The 24,154-nt window shown below is 49.0% G+C and overlaps 1 protein-coding gene across 2 annotated transcripts in view; it reads right to left on the bottom strand.

Annotated features, from left to right (window-relative positions):
• SAMD11 (sterile alpha motif domain containing 11) overlaps positions 1-24,154 on the bottom strand; it is a 107,122-nt gene that overhangs the window by 12,028 nt on the left and 70,940 nt on the right. For both annotated transcript variants that reach the window (XM_087702081.1, XM_087702082.1), the window contains exons 6-10: positions 20,327-20,497; positions 17,286-17,424; positions 8,297-8,412; positions 6,783-6,861; positions 4,448-5,151 (exon numbers count right to left, since the gene is read on the bottom strand). In XM_087702081.1, the coding sequence (XP_087558207.1) occupies positions 4,448-5,151; positions 6,783-6,861; positions 8,297-8,412; positions 17,286-17,424; positions 20,327-20,497 (1,209 nt within the window). The remainder of the gene's footprint in view (positions 1-4,447; positions 5,152-6,782; positions 6,862-8,296; positions 8,413-17,285; positions 17,425-20,326; positions 20,498-24,154) is intronic.

Raw genomic sequence — 24,154 nt, 5'->3', positions numbered from 1 at the left:
TCCGAAGACGTCTCCGTGGACATGTGGCCGGCATGACTCAACTCCCGAAGGCGCACGGAAGGCTGTTCCCTTCCTACCAAAGGTGGTTCCTATTTTTCTACTTGCATTTTTACATACTTTCGAACTGCTCGGTTGGCAGAAGCTGGGACAAGTCACGGGAGCTCCCTCCGTTACGCGGCGCTGTGGATTCGAACTGCCGACCTTTCTGATCGACGTGCTCAGCGTCTTAGCCGCCCTGCAAATCTAGGTGTGCCTTATAGTCTGAAAAATGCGGTATCTCGTCTGATCCTTGGCATTATGCCCCTTCCTTCCCCAGGGACCCGAAGACTCCAGATGTTTCCGTTCCCCTCCACAGCTGGAGTTCTCCAAAGGGCACTTATAAGCCACAGTGTGCTAACTCAGAAGCCAAGTTAACAAGGCCTTTAACGTCCAGCTGGCAGCCTCGTTTTCCCACCCACTCACCCCGGGAGTGATGGATGGGTTTTGGTGGCGTTCCTGTCCCTCCCCTGTCAACCTTTCTGATTGACGCTCAGCGTCCTAACCACTGCGTTCCTTAGAGAGGTACTAATACCACTCTGTAAAGCCCTAGTAAGACCACACCTAGAGTACCGCATCCAGTTTTGGTCATCACACTATAAAAAAGATGTGGAGACTCTAGAAAGAGTGCAGAGAAGAGCAACCAGGATGATGAAGGGACTGGAGGATAAGTCATAGGAAGAAGGATTGCAGGAACTGGGCCTGGCTAGTCTAGTGAAGAGAAGGACCAGGGGAGACAGGAGAGCAGCCTTCCAATATTTGAGTGGCTGCCCCAGAGAGGAGGGGGTCAAGCTATTCTCCAAAGCACCTGAAAACCAGATGAGGAATAATGGATGGGAACTGACCAAAGAGAGATTCAACCTGGAAATAAGGAGGAATTTTCTGACAGGGAGAGCAATTAAACGCATGCAACAGAAGTTGCCTTCAGAAGTTGTGGGAACTTCATCTCTGGAGGCTTTCAAGAAGAATATGAGTTTGGGGGTGTAGAGAGACCCTAAAGTAGCATCTGAAGTGAGGCTGGGTCACTGATCCAGGCAGCGTGATGGTTGGAAGGCAGAGAGAGGTCAGGAGAACACCAAGTGATTGTCCAGGCATAGAAGAGGCTCACATCTACATTTATAGCAATAGCAGTAGACTTATATACTGCTTCATAGGCCTTTCAGCCCTCTCTAAGCGGTTTACAGAGAGTCAGCATATTGCCCCCAACAATCTGGGTCCTCATTTTACCTACCTCGGAAGGATGGAAGGCTGAGTCAACCCTGAGCCGGTGAGATTTGAACCGCTGACCTGCTGATCTAGCAGTAGCCTGCAGTGCTGCATTTAACCACTGTGCCACCTTGGCTCTTGACCTTTTAGGGTCCTTTTCCAAGCCTCCAGACGAGTTGCCTTTGAGCATCGTTGCGTGTGTGTGCGCGGTGGGGGGTGGTGGCCGTTTGTCCACTCCACAACGGAGATGGAAATCCCAAACTAAAGACAGACGCGCAATTTGGGTCCAGAGCTAAATTCTCCCCAATTGACCAGGGAGGAGAATTTTATTCAATTAAAAAAAAAAAACCCTGCACATCCTTCCAAATCTATTTTTCCACCCAGCCGCTTCTGCCAACATACTTCTCTCCCCCCCCCACCCCCCAATCCCATCCCAATCCCCACGTCTTCTGCTGGAATCAAACTTTCCGAGCGAAACGATTGGCAAACAAAAAAGAAAAGAAAAAAAAATTCGCAAGAGTTTATTGCCGGTTTCCGGCCGGAGATGGGAGAAAAGTGAACGTGTGTGTGTGTGTGTGTGTGTGTGTGTGTGAGAGAGAGAGAGAGAGAGAGAGAGAGAGAGAGAGAGAGGGAGGGAGGGAGGGAGGAGAGAGAGAGAGAGAGAGAGAGAGAGAGAGAGAGAGAGAGAGAGAGAGAGAGAGAGAGAGAGAGAGAGACATTTGCGAAAGGAGGCAGCCACCGCCAAATCATTCTGACGACAAACAAGAATGGACGCAGGCTGCACCCGATGAAAGAGAGAAACTGACTTGCCCGTAAAATAAACACTAGGTGGTGGGGAAGTATTTTTAATTGCCCCTCCTTCCTCTCATCTTTGTTTCCCACGGAAATATGGGGGAACCTTCTCTTTTCTCTAACCTGGGGAGGGTCTTTAGGGTTCAGACAACCCCCCCACCTCACCAGGATGCCTACATTTGCAAAACTCCCACATATAAGCCGTTTTCGGAGCTCTTCCAGCTAAGCGTAAACCAGGAACCAAACTATCTCTCTAAACAGCCCTGCAAACTAAGGTTAATAGTGACTGTCAGGAAGATAACCGGGATAGAAACAAGACAGGCCTGTCACCTAGGGGGGCTGAAACATTTTTCTTTTAAAGCCCTGAGAAACCAGGCAACATTCGGAAGGCTGAAAAATGAATCTGGGAGTGGATTGGATAGACACCAGAGGTAGTATTCAGCCGGATCGGTTCGACAGAACCGGTAGGGGAAATTGCAGGTGGGCCCGGCTCGATGCCGTCCTATCTAGGAATGTTTTTGAGGCCAGGCACATGTGCAGAAAAAACATGCGCGAGCAAAGCGCGTGCACGGAAGGTCGGGAGCCTAAGTGGAAGGGGAGCGTGCCCACATACAGCGAGAGGACGTGTGCGGGGGGGGGGGGGGGGGGGAACCGGCGGCAACAAAATGTGAAACTCAACGCTGATAAGACGCCTCTCTAATTCACTGGTTACGGGATCTTTTTTTCCCCCTCCCGAAAAACAATCCCTAAACCTGTGATTTAAGGCTTGAATGAGAAACCATTCAGAAACTCCAGGAAAAGTGGGGGAGGAAGCTGTTTTGCTGCCAAGAAAACTGCACGGATAGAGATCGAGGAAGTTATTGGAAATTAAGCGGACTTCTCTCTTTAGACAAAGCAAAAACCGAAGCGGCGAGAGACGTTTTCCCAACTTCTCGGCCTGGGAATGGGATGCACAACCATTTTAATGAGTCATCCAGATGGGGGAATTTTGAAATAAGGTATGTGTGTGTGTGTAGACGGAGGGAATAAATGTCTGGAAAAGATTCACAAATGATTTTGGACAGAGCCTCAGGGGTTACCCATGACGTCTCCGCACCATCTCGGTACCAAATGCAAGAAGAAAAAGAAGAAGGAGAAGAAGGAGAAGGAGAAAAGAAGTAGAAGAAGAAGAAGAGAAGAAAAGGAGGAGGAGGAGGAGGAGGAGAAGAAGGGGCATTTAACTCTTGGGTGGTAGCTAACGCAAACCAATCAGTTTAAAACTGTGTTGCTGGAGATCCGACCTCAGATAAAAAAAACCTGGCGGGATTGTTGGCAAAACAAACTTTTTGGGAATAGCCACAGCCCTTAGACTTATATACCGCTTCGCAGTGCTTTTACAGCCCTCTCTAAGCGGTTTTACAGAGTCAGCCTCTTGCCCCACAACAATCTGGGTCCTCATTTTACCCACCTTGGAAGGACAGAAGGCTGAGTCACACTTGAGCCTGGTGAGATTTGAACTGCCGAACTGCAGCTAGCAGTCAGCTGAAGTAGCCTGCAGTATTGCACGCTTAACTACTATGCCAGAATAAAAGAGATTTCTAAGTGTGCCTTTGGTTAGAGTGCTTTAGTCTATTTTTTTTTTTAAAAAAATACGTATTTGTGCACCTTCTTAAGCCAAGGGAAATCTGGATGAGGTTTCAAAAAGGCACGGATGATGGGGTTTGGTTCCCCTCTCCAGAAACAGGACCCCAAAATTTGGCCCAATCATTGCCCCAAGATTGCTAGATTCCACTTGGGAATTCTTCACATTTTGCCCTCCCCCCCCCCTGCCGGCGGCCAGCAGAGCTGGCAGTAGACTCAGCAGTGAGGAGGTTGGGGAGGAAGATGGGCCAGTCCTGGAGTCTGGGGAAGGCTCGGATGAGGGCTCTGTGTCAGAGGCAGAGAGGGGGCCAGGGCTGTCTGACAGTTATCAGCTGCCTTCGGAGTCAGATGTCAGTGAGGCAGAAGAACAGCTGGAGCCTGTTCCCAGTGTGAGTTGCCAGACGAAGGGAACAGCTAAAGAACAAGGGTCGACTTGGGAGGAAGGCCACAGGTGGACGATGAAAGGCCTCTCCCATAGAGAATAAAAGAGGAGCAACAGGGGAGTGGAGTTTGCAGGAGACAATTACGTTCATTCCTGCATTCTTGCCAAGAATTGTGGCGTCTGAAAGATATCGGCCTGGCCACTTTCCAAGCCTGTTAAAGGTTGGTAGTTGTGAACTATCTTGAAAGACTGCGGGAGAGGAAAGACTAGGCTGAAGAGGAATTCACCGTAAATTAAATAAAAGGGGTTTATCCGGACGAGGACTCGGCTTCGTGTTGCTGGGGAAGCCTAGGTCAGAACATCCCCAAAAATGGTGTGTTCTCCCTCATCCGAGAATGCCACTTCACTCACCTGCATGGAAATACGGGCTCATCGTATACGGGAAACCAAACGGCAGCGGCTGGGGAGGCGGGAGGGAAGCCGTGGGGAGTAGCTTGGCCTCCGATTTGCTGATGGTCGGACCCAGGAGATAGCTAGGCAACTCGGCACTGGAGGAACTACAGGGTGGGTTCTGCCCAGCTGGCACCTCGCCCAGTTCTTTGGCGCCCTCGGCAATCTTTGCCACCTCTTTGCACTCCTTAACCTCGCTAGCAGCCCCACCGCTGTTCTCGGGCTTCAGAGTGTCCGGTTTCTCGTCGTTCGCTTCAGCGTCGCTATCCGAGTCCTTCATTTCCTCGTTGTTGCTGTCCGGCGGACGGCTATCCAACAAGTCTTTGGATTCGCTCTGGCCCAGCGCCTCGGAGCGAGAGTGCGGGGCCTTCCGAGTGCCCCTCCGCGTGCCCTGCTCCTTGGGAGGGGTGGTGGAGAGGGCGGGAACCCCTTGGGGGTTGAGCGATAGCAGCGGGGCATTGTTATGCCGCAGGACCAGCATGGCGTTCCTCCGGGAGAGCTCGTCCCGAAGCGGGTGTCCTTCCGGGATGTCGTGAAGACTCCGCAAAGCGGGGTGGTCTGGGGGCAGACCCGGGTGCAAAGTCATGGGGTCAGTTGCCAGGAGCCGCTGCCGATGAAGGTTCTCCAGTTCTTTCTGCCGGATAATTTCCGCTGACATCTCCAGCCTAGGCGGGTAGAGAATTGGGTTTGGGAGAGAAGATTTGTCATTGCAATCCCACTTCTGCCACCAGTTGTGAGGTTTCGTAAAAATACCCTAATTGATTCATGAGTATCGAGCCGAGTTCCAATACAAAACTAGGCATTTATTAGGAGCATCATAGGCAAGATCTGTTTGCAGTTGTCTATGCTTTGTTTGAGTTATAGCTGAACTTTACCCCTGTTCCTTTCCTCCCCTCAGTCTGTGTCATAAATCACATTTCCCTATGAGGTGCACCACTCCCAAGCCTGCTCCAGTAATCTGAGATCCGACTTCAGCCAACTGTATGCGTGGAATGCACTCCCCTTCCTTCTCTCACTATGGCAACGTTGGGAGTTGACACCAGTAGTCCTTACAACTATTAATTTAGTGACCATTGGAAGTTACAAACAGCACTGAAATCAGTGGCTTAGGATCATTTCCCACACTTGGGGCCACTGCAGCATTCTCATGGTCACATGATTGAAATTCAGACGCTTGGCAACCGACTCACATTTATGACGGTTACCGTGTCCCAGGTTCATACAATCTCCTTTGTTGTGACTCGGACAATGAGGAGGTTGGGGAGGAAGATGAGCCAGTCCTGGAGTCTGGGGAAGGCTCTGATGAGGGCTCTGTGTCGGAAGCAGAGAGGGGGCCAGGGCCGTCTGACAGTTATCAGCTGCCTTTGGAGTGAGACATCAGTGAGGCAGAAGAACAGCTGGAGTCTGTTCCCAGAGTGCGCATGCGCAGAGTGGCCAGACGAAGGGAACAGCTAAGGAACAGGGCTCGACTTGGGAGTAAAGCCACAGGTGGACTGTGAATGGCCCCTCCCAGAGGGAATAAAAGAGGAACGAAAGGGGAGTGGAGTTTGCAGGAGGCAATGAGTTCACTTAATTGTTTCCTGACTCTCCGAGACTCCTGGCCCTCCCCCAAAAAATAAGGCCTCCCCAAAAATATTGTAACACAGCAGCAGCCATGAGGTGACCACGCTCGCCGCCTCCCGCACCTCAAAAATAATAAGACATCCCCGAAAATAAGGCCAAGCGCTTATTTTGGGGGTCAAAAGAAAATACCTGTCACCTCAAAATATAATCACCTCAAAATATAACCCACCTCAAAAACAGTAAGACCTCCCCGAAAATAAGGCCAAGCGCTTATTTCAGGGGGTCAAAAGACCCTGTCTTATTTTCATGGAAAATACAGTAGTATTTGAAAAAGAGACCACAAGGAAATCACAGACTGGGAGAAAAATTAGCCCCCAGAAGGAATGGCAATGGGGAATTATTCCCTACAAGAAGACTTTCATGAAGTGGTTAAGCTCAATTTTACTTTTAATTCTTCCTTTGGCCCCTTCCCGGTCAGCGAGGGGGGCGAAGCAGAACCCAGCGTGGGAGGCCCAGAGGGCACTGCCAGGCCCAGCCGGTGAAATCCACCCATTTCTCATGTTCTTCAAACGAGGCCGACTGCCCAGAAAATCCCAGTATAAAAAGGACATCCCGTGGCTCTTGGTTCTGCCAAATCTACCCGGTAATTGCCGGTCGTCCGGGGACGAACGTGGGGGCGGGAGATCCCGGGTGCCAAGCCCTGCGTGCATTTGACTTGGGCTGCAAGACTCACCTGGCAAGGTTTTGCTTCCTGAGCATCTCTTGCTGGCGGGCGAAGATCTCCGCTTGGGCTGGCTGGAGGAAACCGTAACCTTGAAGAGGGGAAGAGAAGCAGCGTGAATTCAGGCTACGAGAAGAGGGGAAGAGGGCAAACGATGGGGCTGTGGTTTGGCAGCTCGAGGTTTGATTCCCTGCATGCTCCAAGTATTTATTATAGATAGATAGATAGATAGATAGATAGATAGATAGATAGATAGATAGATAGATAGATAGATAGATAGATAGAGATATATAGATATAGATATATAGAGATAGATAGATAGATATAGATATAGATTTGATAGATAGATAGATAGATAGATAGATAGATAGATAGATAGATAGATAGATAGATATAGACAGATAGATGATAGATAGATAGATAATAGAGATATAGAGATTTAGATATAGAGATAAAGATAGAGATATATAGATAGAGATATAGATATAGATAGAGATATATATAGAGAGAAGGTGGCTACAGAGTCAGGATGAATTAAGGAGGGGGAAAATTGCAGCAGGAGGGAGAGGAGATGTAGACAAAAAAAAAAGGAAAACAGAAAGAAGGAAAAAGGAGGTGGACAAAAAGAAGGGAGGGAGGCAAGAAGGAAGGACTGAAAAGAGGAAGGAAGATGAGAGACAAGGGAGAGAGAGAGAAGAACTGAAAGAGGAAGGAAGAAGAGAGAAAAGAGAGGGAGAGAGGGAGGAAGATTGAGAGGGAGGGAGGAAGAAGAGAGACAAGGGAGGGAGGAAGGACTGAAAGGCAAAGTAAGAAAAGAAATGAGGGAGGGAGAAAGGACGGAAGGATACTGAAAGAGTAAGGAAGAAGAGAGACAAGAGAGGGAAGAAGGGATGATAAGATGAGAGATAAGGGAGGAGGAGGGAGGGAGGGAGGAAGAAGAGAGACAAGAGAGGGAGAAAGGGAGGGAGGGTACTGAAAGAATAAGGAAGAAGAGAGACAAGGGAGGGGGGAGGGAGGATAAGAAGAGAGATAAGGGAGGAAGGAGGGAAGGAGGAAGAAGAGACAAGGGAGGGAGGGAGGGAAGAGGGATGCTGAAATAGTAAGGGGGAAAAGAGATAAGGGAGGGAAGGAGGGAAAGCAGGAAGGAAGACACCAGGGGAGAATAGAGAGAAAGAAAAACGAAGGACACAAAATGAGAATGAGCAATCTCATTAATTAATTAATTAATGGGCTGTATTAACCATTACACAGAGAGGAGAAATTAATAAAAGCAGCAGCAGAGCGGGGAAAAAACCCACATTCTCAGGCTCCCTTCACCAGCCCTCCCCCTACCTGCCCATCCCCTCCTTCCTGCAAACTCCCCCCACTCCCCCAAACGGCCCTTAGGGTAAAAAAAACAAATAAGAAATTAATAAAAGCAGCAGCAGAGCGAAGGGAGGGGAAAAAACCCGCATTTAACCAGCCCTCTCCCCCCCCCTCCACCAAGGCCCTTTCACAACACTGGGGGGGGGGCTTGCCCCTCTTACCTGGCGTCTGGCACAAAGCCGAAGGCACCCCCAGAAAAGGGGGTCTCAAGTGAGGCCCTAAAGCAATGTGGGGAGCATTCTGGGGCGACAGGAGAGGTGGCGGGTGGGGCATCTCCCTGTAGAGCGGAAACGCAAAAGGAGAACATTAAAAGGAGGCGAAAGGAGAAAAATGGAAGATATAGAAACGTTGAAATTCCAGACTCGTCTCTGTCCTTTTCCTTCGGTTGAACACCCCAAGAAAACAAAAATAATTTCCCCAGCTACCGTTATTTCCCCGAAAATAAGAAAGGGTCTTATTTTCTTTTGACACCTCCCCCCCCCACCGAAATAAGCGCTTGGCCTTATTTTCAGGGAGGTCTTATTATTTTGGAGGTGCAGGAGGCGGCTCAATCTCGGCCCGCGGATCAGCTGATCCAGAGAGGGCCGGAAGCTCTGTTTCTGGCGCACTCTCGCCCCTCCTACCGTCACTGGGCCGGCCGCTCCTTTTGTGGCCGCCACTAAGAAAAGGAGTGTGGGAGTTAGGGTTTGCGGGAGCGGCCTCTGGGAGTGCATGTGGAGCCGTTGGGGCATGTTCCCCCCTCCCCCTAGGACATGGCAGGGATCACCTGCGAAGCCCTTAAGATATTTTCAGGGAGGGCTTATTTTAGCGCATGCGCTCAAAAGCCCGATTGGGCTTATTATCTGAGGAGGTATTATTTTCGGGGAGGTCTTATTATTTGTGAAGTGCAGGAGGCGGCAAGCGTGGTTACCTCATGGCTGCTGCTGTGGCACAATATTTTCGGGGAGGGCTTATTTTACCTCATGAGCTCAAAAGCCTGACTGGGCTTATTATCTGAGGTGGTCTTATTTTCAGGGAGGTCTTATTATTTTTGAGGTGCAGGAGGCGGCAAGCGTGGTTACCTCATGGCTGCTGCTGTGGCGCAATATTTTCGGGAAGGGCTTATTTTACCTCATGAGCTCAAAAGCCCGATTGGGATTATCTGAGGAGGTCTTATTTTCAGGGAGGTCTTATTATTTGTGAGATGCAGGAGGCGGCAAGCGTGGTTGCCTCATGGCTCTTGCGGTGTCACAATATTTTCGGGGAGGGCTTATTTTACCTCATGAGCTCAAAAGCCCAATTGGGCTTATTATCTGGGGAGATCTTATTTTTGGGGAAACAGGGTAGGGGCCCACAACTGGCTTTCCCACAGCTTCCCAGCCTTCTCCCTTCCCACTTTCAAAACGATCCGAATTTGCTTTCCGTGCTCCGTCGTTAGAAAGAGATGGAAGGAAAGCCATTTTATTCCACTGCTTCTGGATCAAATAGGTTAAAAGCCGAGGGGCATTAACCAAGGATACCCTCAAAGGGGCACACAGAGGGGGGCTGCTATCATGCCCTCTTGGCACGGGCCCAGCGGCGTGTCCATTGCTGGTTAGTTAGGGGTGTCTCTCTGCTGAAGATGATGGGACAAACGTTCCCCTTGATTACGACACCCCACTTTCCATAATAATAATAAAAAATCCTGATTCTACAAACTGGCAGATACTAAATAGCAACAGCAGTTATATACCGCTCCACAACGCTTTTACAGCCCTCTCCAAGCAGTTTACAGAGTCAGCCTCTTGCTCCCAACAATCTGGGTCCTCATTTTACCCACCTCGGAAGGGCAGAAGGCTGAGTCAACCTTGAGCCAGTGGGTTAGGATCGAACTGCTGGTAGTGGGCAGAGTTAGCCTGCAATACTGCATTCTAACCACTGGGAGGGAAGGAGGGAGGGAGGGAGGGAGGGAGGGAGGGAAGGAAGGAAGGAAGGAAGGAAGGAAGGAAGGAAGGAAGGAAGGAAGGAAGGAAGGAAGGAAGGAAGGAAGGAAGGCTGTCAACCTTGAGCCAGTTGATCAGGATTGAACTGCTGGCAGTGGGCAGAGTTAGCCTGCAATACTTTATTCCTAACCATTAGGGAGGGAGGGAGGGAGGGAGGGAGGGAGGGAGGGAGGGAGGGAGGGAGGGAGGGAGGGAGGAAGGGGGGAAGGAAGGAAGGCTGAGTCAACCTTGAGCCAATTGGTTAGGATTGAATTGCTGGCAGTGGGCAGAGTTAGTCTGCAATACTTTATTCTGACAAGAAGGAAGGAAGGAAGGAAGGAAGGAAGGAAGGAAGGAAGGAAGGAAGGAAGGAAGGAAGGAAGGAAGGAAGGAAGGAAGGAAGGAAGGAAGAAACAATAGCGCTCAGACTTATATACCGCTTCACAGTGCTTTACAGCCCTCTCTAAGCGGTTTACAGAGTCAGACTCTTGCCCCCAACAATCTGGGCCTTCGATGGATGCCAACAGCTAGCAGGGTGCTTCTGAAGACATTCACGGGGGCGGCAAGCCAGCGCAAGACCACAAACTACACCCCAACGTTTGTCCGCACACAAGACTTCTGAGAATTGTGAAAAGGGACGCACGCCGCGATTGAAAAGGACATCCATCTCCAGCGGGGATATCTGCGAAGGTGGATTAAACCATCCCGCTTGCAAGACACAAATGCACACACACACCCCGTCTGTACCCATCTGTCTTCCCTTCCAGCCCTCCCCTCCCCTCCTGTCTGCCTCTGGGTCCCGTTTCCCCCCCCCCCCGCTTCTCTCTCGCCATTCCTCCTCCCCTCTCTTCCCGCCCTCCTTCCTTCCTCTAAACTAATTGCACGGCTCCCGGTGTGTCTGGAGGACAGCCACAGGGGTAGGGCTGGATCGATCGGCTGGCTGTTGAAATGTTAATGCTAATCGCATAACCGTTCCGCCAGAGCCTCGCACTTGGCTGGCAGCGCCAATTAATCTCAGGTAACGCAGCGCATGACCTTCGGGGGCGCTTAAGCGCTGGGCGGCCGCAGCCGCCGGAGCGAGCGATGCTGATGTAATTACCGCATGAAGGGTGTAATCACCGGACCTAATCCCTCTGGCCTTGCAATTAGGCCGGCCGACGGGGGGGGGGGGGGGTGTCTGCCCAAGCCCGCACGCCGGACAGACAGCTGAGCCCGATGAATAACGGACAATTACAGCTGGGGAGGGGGACGAGAGGGGGCCTGGGGGGAGGAGGAGCTGGTCCTGATCGTAATTAGCTGTAATCATCACAGGGAGAAGAGAGAAAGGGGGGGGGAGAGGGGGAGAGAGAGGGGGAGAGAGAGGGAAGGGGGTGGGCAGACTTACCACCTGCTGGGTAAGGGCCAATTTGGGAAATCAAGTGGCATTTAACCACTCTGGCCGTTAAGCAGACCCAGTGGCCCTTGGCTGACCTCCTGTGCCGGGCAAGGAAGGGGTGGGTGGAAGGGACCGCACAGAAATTTTGCAGAGGGACATCAAAGGGGGGGGGAAGGCTTTGTTAGCTCCCCCCCCCCCACAATCCCCCATCCCTTTGGCTCCGTCTCAACTTCCACCCCTCGGCGTCTTCCCACCGATCAACTCCTATAGCTCAGCCTAACCTCATTTTCTGCTCATCCCAACCGGCTCAGGGTCGATTTGGACTTCCGTCCTTCCGAGGTCGGTAAAACGAGGAGCGGATTGTTTTGGGGAGGGACGACGGGGGACAAGAGGCTGACATTTTTAAACAGCTTAGAGAGGGCTGGAGATCACTGTGAAGCGGTATATAAGTCTTAAGGCCAATGCGATGGCTGGCTGGACGGGCGGACGGACGGACGGACAGACAGACAGCGACAGATGTAGGTAGGTAGATAGGTGGATATACAGACAGACTGAGATATAGGTAGATAGGTTGGACAGGCAGATGATGGTAGGTAGGTAGGTAGGTAGGTAGGTAGGTAGGTAGGTAGGTAGGTAGATGATAGATAGATAGATAGATAGATAGATAGATAGATAGATAGATAGATAGATAGATAGATAGATAGGTGAATATGTAGGTAGGTAGGTAGGATGGATGGACAGACAGACAGAGAGGTAAGTAGGACAGACAAAAATGTAGGTAGGTAGGTAGGTAGATGATAGATAGAAAGATAGAAAGATGGATGGATGGATGGATGGATGGATGGATGGATAGGTAGGTAAGTAGGTAGGTGGGTGGGCAGGTGGATAGATAGAAAGATAGAAAGATGGATGGATAGATAGATAGATGTTAGATAGATAGATAGATAGATAGATAGATAGATAGATAGATAGATAGATAGATAGATAGATAGATGAATATGTATGTAGGTAGGTAGGATGGACAGACAGACAGACAGACAGACAGAGAGGTAAGTAGGACAGACAAAGATGTAGGTAGGTAGGTAGGTAGGTAGGTGGATAGATAGAAAGATAGAAAGATGGATGGATGGATGGATGGATGGATGGATGGATGGATGGATGGATGGATGGATGGATGGATAGGTAGGTAAGTAGGTAGGTGGGTGGGTGAATCGATGGATGGATGGGTGGGTGGGTAGGTAGGTAGGTTAGGATAGATAGATAGGTTTTGGTCTCAATTATAGTCATTAAATCAAGGAGTATCTGCATTTACGACCACAACTGGCACAGAGGCCCTTCTCAAATGCATTAGATTAACGGTAGATTAGATTAGATTAACAGAGTTGGAAGGGACCTTGTAGGTCATCTAGTCCAACCCCTCCGCCCAAGCAGGAGACCCTACACCATTTCTGACAGAGGGCAGTCCAGTCTCTTCTTGAAAGCCTCCAGGGACGAAGCTCCCACAACTTCCAAAGGCAACTTCTGTTCCATGGGTTGATGGTTCTCCCTGTCAGGAAATTCCTCCTTATTCCCAATTTGAATCTCTCCTTGATCAGTTCCCATCCATTATTTCTTGTTGGGCCTTCATGGAAAACAGCTTGAGACCCCCTCCTCTCTGTGGCAGCCCCTTAAATATTGGACGATTGTTCTCCTGTCTCCCCTGGTCCTTCTCTTCACTAGACTAGCCATGCCAAAGTTCCTGCAACCGTCCATCGTATGTTTTAGTCTCCAGTCCCCTCATCCTCCTGGCTGGAGGAGCAATCCCAAAATCTGCCAAAAAAATCACAGAATTCTCGAGGGTTGGAAACTTTTTTTAAAAGTTCCTGGAATGTGGGTCATTTCTCTCCCCTCCTCTGCCCTCTCCCCCCCAAGCAAGGATTTCCCCTCCCAGGGAGAGAGGCACGAAAAAGCGGGTTAATTCGGACTTGGCAAAGGGCTCTGGTGTCACCCAGGCCAAGCTGCTTATGGACAGCTGAGCTGGCAGGAGCCGCTGACGTTACTTGGCAAGGATTAAGCGGGGGGGGGGGGGAGATTTACGGTCACACTGCAGGTATTAATCTGATCTTCTCTGCAGGGGGGGAAGGGGTCACACACCCCATAACTCTATGGCCACCAACTATAAAGTGAAACAGATGGACTTCTCTTTTCTTCCCCGCCCCACCGCCTTTCCATTGGGCAGCAAAATATTCAGGCACCCACTCACCCTCTAGCTTCCCTCCCCCTTAAAATACCCTCCAACTCCAACACTTTTCGGCTAGGAGGACTTCTTGGCTCCTCTGGCCCTGTGTTCTAATCCTACCCCTTCTTGCAGCCCGACGCCCTGGGAGCCAACGGGTTCTGATCCAGGCTTCCCGAGAGCCTGAAGCAAACTCCCGGTCCCGACAAAAACCTCCTTTTAATTAATTGGCTGTGAATTCTGCTCCTTCACATCCAGCAAAGTCTTTCGAGGGAGGATTTATAGTCACAGACCTTATCTGGCTTGGAGAGCTGCCAGGCCGATCTCTGCAAAACTCTTGGCAACGAGTCTCGGAGGGTTATGAACCAATGTAGTGAACTAGTCATCTCCTGCAAACTCCACTCCCCTTTCGCTCCTCTTTGATGTCCTTTGGGAGGGGCCATTCATCGTCCGCCTGTGGCCTCACTCCCAAGTCGACCCCTGTTCTTTAGCTGTTCCCTTCGTCTGGCAACTCACACTGGGAACAGGCTCCAGCTGTTCTTCTGCCTCACTGATGTCTGACTCTGAAGGCAGCTGATAACTGTCAGGCAGCCCTGGCCCCCTCTCTGCCTCCGACACAGAGCCCTCCTCAGAGCCTTCCCCAGACTCCAGGACCAACCCATCTTCCTCTCCAACCTCCTCACTGTCCGAATCTGCGGCCAGATCCGCTGACGGGCCACAGCCCAATGCGAGGTCACCCTTCCAAATAATAAATATGAAAAATAAAATGCAATCAACTTTTTAAAAAGGGGATCGATGCAGTTTCTATAATGGGCGCTTTGGCTTTGGGTCTCTTCACGGGAGTAAATACTTTCCCCCCCCCCCACACCCTCCCACCGTGTCGTCCACCGCCCACCCTCCCCCGGAAACCTGCCTGCAAAGATATTAGAGGATCTTAACTCCGCAGTGGCTAAATTTGATACGTCCTTTAAAGAGGAGACAAATGGTTTGCTAAGCTTTAAAAGTATTGGCTTTTCTTTAACAATAAGCACTAATGGCCTCCAAATAATCGATGCTTCTAAGTCATTAGCAGGCACACCCGTGCGCTGCTGCATTTTAACCCCCTCATGGCTTCCACCGAACAACACAGCGCCCCTCCCCCCCAAGCAGGCGATCCAAGAGCGGATCTCCGATACCAGAGTTCATGGGTCAACTACAACCCCCATAACCCCCAACCCTGGTGGCAACTCTATCCTCAAACAAGAAGGAAAGCACAGGTTGAGACAGCAGGGCTGATATTTTCCTTTTTCTTAGAGTGGAGTGGAGCAGAATGGAGTGGAGTGGAATAGAATAGAATAGAATAGAATAGAATAGAATAGAATAGAATAGAACGTAGGATAGACAGAGAATAGAATAGAATTCTTTATTGGCCAAGTGTGATTGAATAGAGTAGAGTAGAGTAGAGTAAAGTAGAGTAGAATGAAGAATAGGAATAGAATAGAATGTAGGATAGATAGAATAGAATAGAAAATATCCTATTTTCTTTTCTATTCTGCATTCTATTCTATTCCATTTTATCTATCCTCTATTCTATTCTATCCTATTTTCTTTTCTATTCTGCATTCTATTCTATTCCATTCCATTCCATTTTATCTATTCTCTATTCTATTCTATCCTATCCTATCCTATCCTATTTTCTTTTCTGTTCTATTTTGCATTCCATTCCATTCCTTTATCTATCCTCTATTCTGTTCTATTCTATCCTATTTTCTTTTCTATTCTATTCGGCATTCCATTCCATTCCTTTATCTATCCTCTGTTCTATTCTATTCTATCCTATTTTCTTTTCTATTCTATTTGGCATTCTATTCCATTCCATTTTATCTATCCTCTATTCTATTCTTTCTTTTCTATTCTATTCTGCATTCTATCCTATTCTACATTCTATTCCATTCCATCTATCCTCGGTTCTATTCTATTCTATTTTCTTTTCTATTCTGCATTCTATTCCATTCCATTTTATCTATCCTCTGTTCTATTCTATTCTATTTTCTATTCTATTCTATTCTGCATTCTATTCCATTCCATTTTATCTATCCTCTATTCTATTCTATTCTATCCTATCCTATCCTATTTTCTATTCTATTCTATCCTTTTTTCTTTTCTATTCTATATTCTATTCTGTTCTATTCCATTCCATTCCATTCGATCCCATCTTATTTTCTGTTCCATTCCATTCCATTCCTATTTCTTGCTCTTCTCTGCCCTCTTTCTCAAAGTCTAGAGACGCCAAGACGTCAACGCCCAGAACTCCCCAGCCTCACACCACTGAACCTGGGCCATTTCTGCCTGCTTTCTCCAGCCAATTTTGAAGCCAGCTTCTCAGCTAGCAACCCCATCCCTCTGCCAGGCTCCAAACCAGGAGCCGGATCTTCCCTTCCCGCCTCTCTCCTTTTCTCTCTCAGCTGCCTCCAGCAAACGGCTGAATTTTTCAACAGCTAATTATTCTTCCTGCCACAATAAGCCTCCCTGTGCTGATGGAATCCCTGCGGAGTCCGACAGGAAGCTGAAATGGAATTTTAGCACCACGCCAAGCGGCTTCCAGGCCCCCCCGCCCCCAATGTGCATTACCACCCACCTCCCGGAGAAAAGGGAGACTCCATAAATCTCCGCTGTTTGGCTTTTGTTCCGTTGGAGCCCCAGACCTTGGCACGGATTTCCAGTTTTGCAAAAGAGCTATAAACACCGTCCTCTACTTACGACCATCACCGGAACACTTATTGTTCAGCAGTGTGGTCACAAAGGGAGGCCTCCTTTGACCGCTCCGGATTTTAAATGCGGTCATTAAGTGAGACGTCACAAGACGACAACTGGCGGCCTTTCCCCACCAGCTTTCCCACGGACTGGCCTGTTCTGACCGAGGCTTCCCGAGAGCAGGAAGCAAACTCCTGGTCCCGATAAAAACCCCTGTTATGGACTGACTGTGAATTCTGCTCCTTCACATCCAGCCAAGTCTTTCAAGGGAGGATTTACAGTCACAGACCTTATCTGGCTTGGAGAGCTGCCAGGCTGATCTTTGCAGAATTCAGCAAGGAGTCTCGGAGAGTCACGAACCAATGAAGTGAACAAATTGTCTCCTGCAAACTCCACTCCCCTTTCGCTCCTCTTTTATTTCCCTCTGGGAGGGGCCATTCACCGTCCACCTGTGGCCTTACTCCCAAGACGACCCCTGTTCTTTAGCTGTTCCCTTCCTCTGGCAACTCTGCACATGCGCACACTGGGAACAGGCTCCAGCTGTTCTTCTGCCTCACTGATCTCCGACTCCGAAGGCAGCTGATAACTGTCAGACAGCCCTGGCCCCCTCTCTGCCTCCGACACAGAGCCCTCATCCGAGCCTTCCCCAGACTCCAGGACTGGCCCATCTTCCTCCCCAACCTCCTCACTCTCCGAATCTGCGGCCGGATCCGCTGATGGGCCACATTGCCAAAGCCAGCAGGTCACCAACAGGGATCATGATTATTAAGTGCAAAGTGTAAATCACTTTTCTCAGCACACCGTCGTAACTCTGAACAGTCGCTAAATAAACCGTAAGCCGAGGACTACGTATACAAAGGTTAAGAATGGACACAACATCGATATACCTCTCGCTGAAGTGTGAATCCCGGTGCTGAGGAAGTCCCTGCTTTCTTCGTTGGCTGGACGAGTTGCTGGCCGAGGGAAGGTGAGGCTCTAGGCTACTCGGGTTTCGTGAGGCGACCTCTTGACGCGCTCGGAGGATATCTGTGCCGAGAGGAACAAATTGAGCATCAGTCGCCGCAACCCCTCATGGAATCAAACAAGATTAAGCTCATGCTTTCGCGGTGTGTCAAAAGTGCCCCTGACCACGTGCAAAGCTTTCTGATACAGGCTTCCCAAGAGCGTGAAGTAAATTCCCGGTCCCGTCAAAACCCCTTTTTGTTAATTGACTGTGAATTCTGCTCATTCACTTCCAGCAAAGTCTTTCGAGGGAGGATTTACGGTCACAGACCTTATCTGGCTTGGAGATCTACCAGGCCAATATCTGCAAAACTTGGCAAGGAGTCTCAGAGAGCCATGAACCAATTAAGTGAACTAAGGGTCTCCTGCAAACTCCACTCCCCTTTCGCTCCTCTTTTATGTCCTCTGGGAGGGGCCATTCATCATCCACCAGTGGCCTTCCTCCCAAGTCGACCCCTGTTCTTTAGCTGTTCCCTTCGTCTGGCAACTCACACTGGGAACAGGCTCCAGCTGTTCTTCTGCCTCACTGATGTCTGACTCCGAAGGCAGCTGATAACTGTCAGACGGCCGTGGCCCCCTCTCTGCCTCCAACACAGAGCCCTCATCCGAGCCTTCTCCAGACTCCAGGACTGGCCCATCTTCCTCCCCAACCTCCTCATTGCCCGAGTCTGCGGCCAGCTCCGCAGCAGCAGGGAGCAAGGGAGGCCAAATTTGGCCCTTCGAAAGGGACGAAAAGAGTTTTGGCTGGCCTTTGGAATGTGAGCTAGCCAAAACTAAAGCTCTTGCCTTCTGAATGTACAGTATATAGAAGGGTTTCTGTGCTTTGGACAGTTGCAAACTTAATAAAATATAAAGGAGGAGAGGGGGGGACCCTTATATCTGCTCATAAACCTATTTACAAGGAGGGGAATGAGGAATTAGGATACGGAGACGAGTTGTGGAGGAAGAGGAAGCGCAATTTAAGCCACAAATAAATAAATAAAGCAAAAAAACCCTCCTAAATAATTAAAGATAAGTTGGTGCCTGCATATCATCAGGAACTTTCCTTGGCAGAAATACCATTTATAATTGAGCTTCATTCCCCCGCCCCCCAGCAGGCACCCACAAGGGTGAATTAAAACATCGTCCAGGCGATAAGAGCAAAAAACTTTATACACCAATCACAAGTGGCCATCCTGTATTTTCAATCATCATCATCTTTTAATGAGCCCATCATGGCTTGCGGGGTGGAGTCTGGGCAAGTGAATGGAGCTACCAGAGTGTTTTCATGGCCAGATGCCCTTCCCTGTCGCCAATACAGAGTTTTGCAGCAGGTAGATTCTCAGTGTGCTCAGAGAGAGAAATATCTGCCTCTACCTAGGATTGAACTCACAGCCTCCTGATTTGTGAGATGAGAGCACCACTTTTAGGCCACCACACTACTCCTACCAGACCCCCCCCCCCCCAACTGCCCGGTGTTAAAGAGTTTATAGGCTTTAAAGAGAAGGTTTCCCCCCCCCTCAAACTTGGCCATTTTCACAGAATAGAATAACAGAATTGGAAGGGACCTTAGAGGTCTTCTAGTCCAGCCCCCTGCTCAAGCAGGAAAAACTATACCATATTTCAGAGAAGTGACTGTCTAGTTCCTTCTTAGAAACCTCCAGTGATTTCTGTTCCACTGGTGAATTGTCCTCACTGTTAGACAATTTCTCCTTAATTCTAGGTTGCTTCTCTCCTTGATTAGTTTCCATCCATTGTTTCTTGTCCTGCCCTCAACTGCTTTGGAGAATAACTTGACTTTCTCTTCTTTGGGGCAGCCCCTCAAATACTGAAACCATGGTATCATTTCCACTCTAGTCCTTCTTAAACTAGATATACCCAATTCCTGCAAACATTCTTCATATGTTGGATTAGAAGACTACCAAGATCCCTTCCAACTATCCTATTCTGTACTATTCTATTCTATTCCATTCCATTCTATTTATCTATCCTCTATTCTGTTCTATTCTGTTCTATTCTGTTCTATTCTATTCTATTCTACTCTATTCTATTCTAGCCTAGTCCAGTCTATCTATCCTCCTATTCTATTCTATTTTATTCTAGTCTACTATTCCGAGAGCCGAGGTGGCGCAGTGGTTAGGGTGCAGTACTGCAGGCCACTTCAGCTGACTGTTATCTGCAGTTCAGCGGTTCTAATCTCAGCGGTTCTAATCTCACCGGCTCAAGGTTGACTCAGCCTTCCATCCTTCCGAGGTGGGTGAAATGAGGACCCAGACTGTGGGGGCGATATGCTGACTCTGTAAACCGCTTAGAGAGGGCTGAAAGCTCTATGAAGCGGTATATAAGTCTAACTGCTATTGCTATTGCTAGTCTATTCTATTCTTCTATTCTATTCCATTCCAGTCTATTCTTCTATCCTATCCTATCCCATCCTATTCTAGTCTAGTCTAATCTAGTCTATCTATCCTCCTGTTCTATTCTATTATATTCTACTATTCTATTCCATTCTAGTCTATTCATCTATCCTCTATTCTATTCTATTCTATTCTAGTCTACCTATCCTATTCTATTCTATTATTCTTTTCTATTCTATTCTATCCTATTCTATTCCATTCCAGTCTATTCTTCTATCCTATCCTATTCTAGTCTAGTCTATCTATCCTCCTATTCTATTCTATTCTACTATTCTATTCCATTCCATTCTAGTCTATTCATCTATCCTCTATTCTATTCTATTCTATTCTATTCTACTATTCTAGTCCATTCCATTCTAGTCTATTCATCTATCCTTCTATTCTATTTTATTCTATTCTATTCTATTCTATTCTTCTATTCTATGTCTACGTCCTTCATATGCTTTACTTTCCAGCCCCCCAACCATCATTGTTGCTCTTCTCTGCACTGTCAAGATGCATGGACTTCAACTCCCAGAATTCCCCAGGCTCACCGCTGTGACTCGGGACGGATATCCCGCCGGCCAACTGGTAGAGGCGCTGCTGCTGCTGCTGCTGCTCTTCAAAAGTGCTGTGTTCATTGAGGGCGGACATCAGCCGCCGGTAATCTTCCTCCGGAGTCATCTGTGTCACCGGGCCCTCCAAAAGGGGCGTGTGGGAGTTTTCTGTGGGGCGGAAAGGCAAACAAACAAAAAACGGAAGGGTGAGTGGTGAGAAATAAGCGGTTCTTACAAAATGTAACGGCAATTTTGCACTGCGGCGTTCCCTTCGCCAAGTTAATTTTCTAGTCCTCATGATTCCGAATATGGTTGCGAAGAGTTGAAAACGAGCCCAGGGAACGATTCGGGTTTTTTTATTTTAAAGGTAAAGGTTCCCCTCGCGCATACATGCTAATCGTTCCCGACTCTAGGGGATGGTGCTCATCTCCGTTTCCAAGCCAAAGAGCCAGCGCTGTCCGAAGACGTCTCCGTGGTCATGTGGCTGGCATGACTCAACTCCCGAAGACGGACAAAACGCTGTTCCCTTCCCACCTTCCCACCCTATTTTTCTACTTGCATTTTTTACATGCTTTCGAACTGCTAGGTTGGCAGAAGATGGTACGAGTCATGGGAGCTCCCTCCGTTACGCGGCGCTAGGGATTCGAACTGCCAAATTGCTGACCTTTCTGATCGACAAGCTCAGCGTCTTAGCCACTGAGCCACCGCATCCCAGGAACTGGTCCTTATTTTACCGAGCGTCAAATCCCTTACCGATGGAGTCTAGTGCATTTTAGCATGCGAAACAGGAGACGGGCCGTTGAATTGCACTATTTCTGAATTTGGGGTGGGGGTAGATTTTTTGTTCAGGGTTCTGCATCTTTTTTTATTCCACTCTCCTTTAAAAAAAGAGAGAATTAAGTCCAGCCAAATTTAAGTGCTCGAGGGAGGGAACATATATCGCTGCGTTGAGACTTCTGCAACATCATTGCCTTTTCTTTGTCAACAAATCTGATTAAAGAAGACTCCTTTCTCAGTTAGCAAGAACTGGGCCTCAAAAGCAGAGCCGGTTGAAACTTCTCTTTGCTTCTTAGCTGCAAGCAAAGACTAAAAATTTCTGTGGGAGTTTGAAGGCGCTAGCCGGAGGAAGCCTCGCTGATTTCTCTCCCTTTCATCGTTTTTAAATTCGCGCTATTTACACGTCACTTTTGTAGGAAGCATTTCAACTACCATTTTGCTGTCAAAGAAAGCCGCAATTTGACGGAAAAATCCAGGCTGCAGAAAGGGAAGATGAATTCATTTAGTGACTGCCACTAAACTACCATTGTCAAGGATTCGAAGGCTGTTTGGAAGCACAACCCTAGTCCCTTCCATCTTGCAAGCAGCCCTCAACTTCCGACCATACTCGGCACCCGAATTTCCATCGCTAAGCAAGGCGGGACCCGAGCTGACGGTTCCCGGTTTTCCAAAAAGCAAGAAAAATCCTTGTTCGCCGATGGATGAGACGCCACAAGGAGATTCGGCGCGAAAGGACGGGAAGGAGGAAGACTGGGAAGGATGGTGGTGAGGGGCACACTTCCAACACCCAGGCCTGATTTTCCAGAGGATCTGCTCTCTCTAAAACTCACTTCCCCCCCCCCAAAAAAATTGGAAATGCCCTTTTTGCAGCCAGGAAGCCCACCTGCTTTCCGTAGGGAGACCCATTCACTGGGGGAGGGGTTAATAAAGCAGAAAAAAGGACTGGGCTCAGCTCTTGCAACCCACCACTCACCCCAGGGAAGGAAGCAACCTTGTCTAGACTTCCAAACTCCCCCCCTCCCTCCCCAACCTTCCCGCTGCCGATACGCCCCTGCCACTGATTGACAAGCCCACCCACGTTCAGCGGCCGAACGACCCCGAAGTTCCCAGGAGAGAGAACGCCCCATTGAAGCAGCTGTCTGTCATCCCCTTCCCTGATCCGTGGGCGCGCACACGGCTGTGTGTGTGTGTGTGTGTGTGTGTGTGTGTGCGTGCAAGTGTGCAGGAGAGGAAGAAAAACCCCTCCGTTTCAAGAGCGCAATCATTTCCCCCCCCTCCGGTAATAAGCTTAGAGGTTACAGGAAATGAGAGAGAGAGGGGGGGAGGGAGAGGGAGAGAGAGAAAGATAGATATAAAAAGAGACAGACAGAGACACAAATAGAGAGAGAGAGAGACAGAGAGAGACAGAGAGGAGAGAGAGGGAGAGAGAAAGAGACATAAACAGACAGACAGACAAACAGACGGGGGAGAGAGAAAGAGAGAGAGAGAGAGAGACAGAGAGAGAGAGAGGGAGAGAGAAAGAGACAGAGAGCAGAGAGACAGAGACACAGAGAGAGGGGGCAGAGAGAGAGAAGGAGAGAGGGAGAGAGAAAGGGACAGAGACAGAGAGAGGAGGGCAGAGAGAGAGACAGACTGACACACACAGGGAGAGAAAAAACAGAGACAGATGGAGAGAGAGAGAGAGACAGAAAGAGACAGAAAGACAGACAGACAGAGACAGACAGAGAGAGGAGAGAGAGGGAAAGGGAGAAAGACAGAGAGAGAGACAGAGAGAAAGAGAGAGACACAGAGAGACACAGAGAGAGAGGGGGCAGAGAGAGACAGAGACATAGAGAGGGGGGCAGCGAGAGAGAAGGAGAGAGGGAGAGAGAAAGAGACAGAGAGAGGAGGGCAGAGAGAGAGAGACAGACTGACACACACAGGGAGAGAAAAAACAGAGACAGATGGAGAGAGAGAGACAGACAGAGAGAGAGGGAGAGAGAGGGCGAGAGAAAGAAGAGAGGCAGAGAGAGACAGAGACACAGAGAGAGGGGAGGCAGAGAGACAGACACACAAAGAGAGAGAAAAAACAGAGAGACAGATGGACAGAGGGAGAGAGAGAGAGAGAAAGAGGGGGGCATTTTTAATTACTGTCAATACATCGAGCGAGGAAAGGCTTCATGTGCAAAACAGAGGGGGAAGGAGAGAAACTCTGCTTCCTCCCCCCCCCCCCACTTCCCATCAAGTCAGACACGTTGGCAATTTCCCTTCCATTCTCACTTTGACAGTTGGGGAGGGGGAGGCCTAAGGCCGGACCCGCATTTTACAAATTCTCAGCTGCTGAGATGCTGCGGAGAGGACACAGCTGAAAAACTGGCCAAGCGGCAACCATAATCTTTATTTGGGGAAGGGGTGAAATTTCTACTACTTCCATATTCTTCCCTGTTTGACACCTTCAGCTCCTAACAGTCCAAAGATGCAGCAGAAGAGGGGAGGAGAGAAAAGTCGATAGGGAACTCTGCACATGGGCAGGAAACACTCTCTTGACCTCACTGCCCATCTCCGCCGAGAAGCTGAACACTTGAAAGAGCCAAAAGAAAACATCCAGATGTTTTAAAGACTCACATAAACTTGGTTAAGGCGAGTCAACCGGGGGGCAATATTGGCAGTCCATAGCATCGGAAATGGAATTCGAACGCGGATCACGACCGGGAAAACCGGCCAAATCGATTCCAAACCGCTTGGATCCTCTAAGGCTCCTGGCGATTTTAAACTTACCCGCCTGCTTTTTAAGAGACAATCTCTCCCCCACCCACCCCCCCAATCGAATCAGGCCGGATTGGGAGATCCGAATTGATCTGAATGCACAAAGCATATGGGATTGATTTCTCACAATTGATTCAAGAGAATCCGGCTGAGTTCACCTACTTCCAGCAAAAATGTGCAATTTTTACTTTTTTTTTAACTGAGCGCAATAAGGATGTTGCTGCAGATGGAAGGGATTAAAATAAAAAAAATTTAAAAAAATACTTATGTGCCACTATTTGTGGAAGCTAAGATAAGGTTCTA

The sequence above is a fragment of the Thamnophis sirtalis genome, unplaced genomic scaffold (genome assembly GCF_051295495.1).
Source record: "Thamnophis sirtalis isolate CommonGarterSnake01/CBP01778 unplaced genomic scaffold, rThaSir2_p1.2 scaffold_15, whole genome shotgun sequence".
Lineage (NCBI taxonomy): Eukaryota > Metazoa > Chordata > Lepidosauria > Squamata > Natricidae > Thamnophis > Thamnophis sirtalis.
This window is presented reverse-complemented; position numbering and strand designations above follow the sequence as displayed.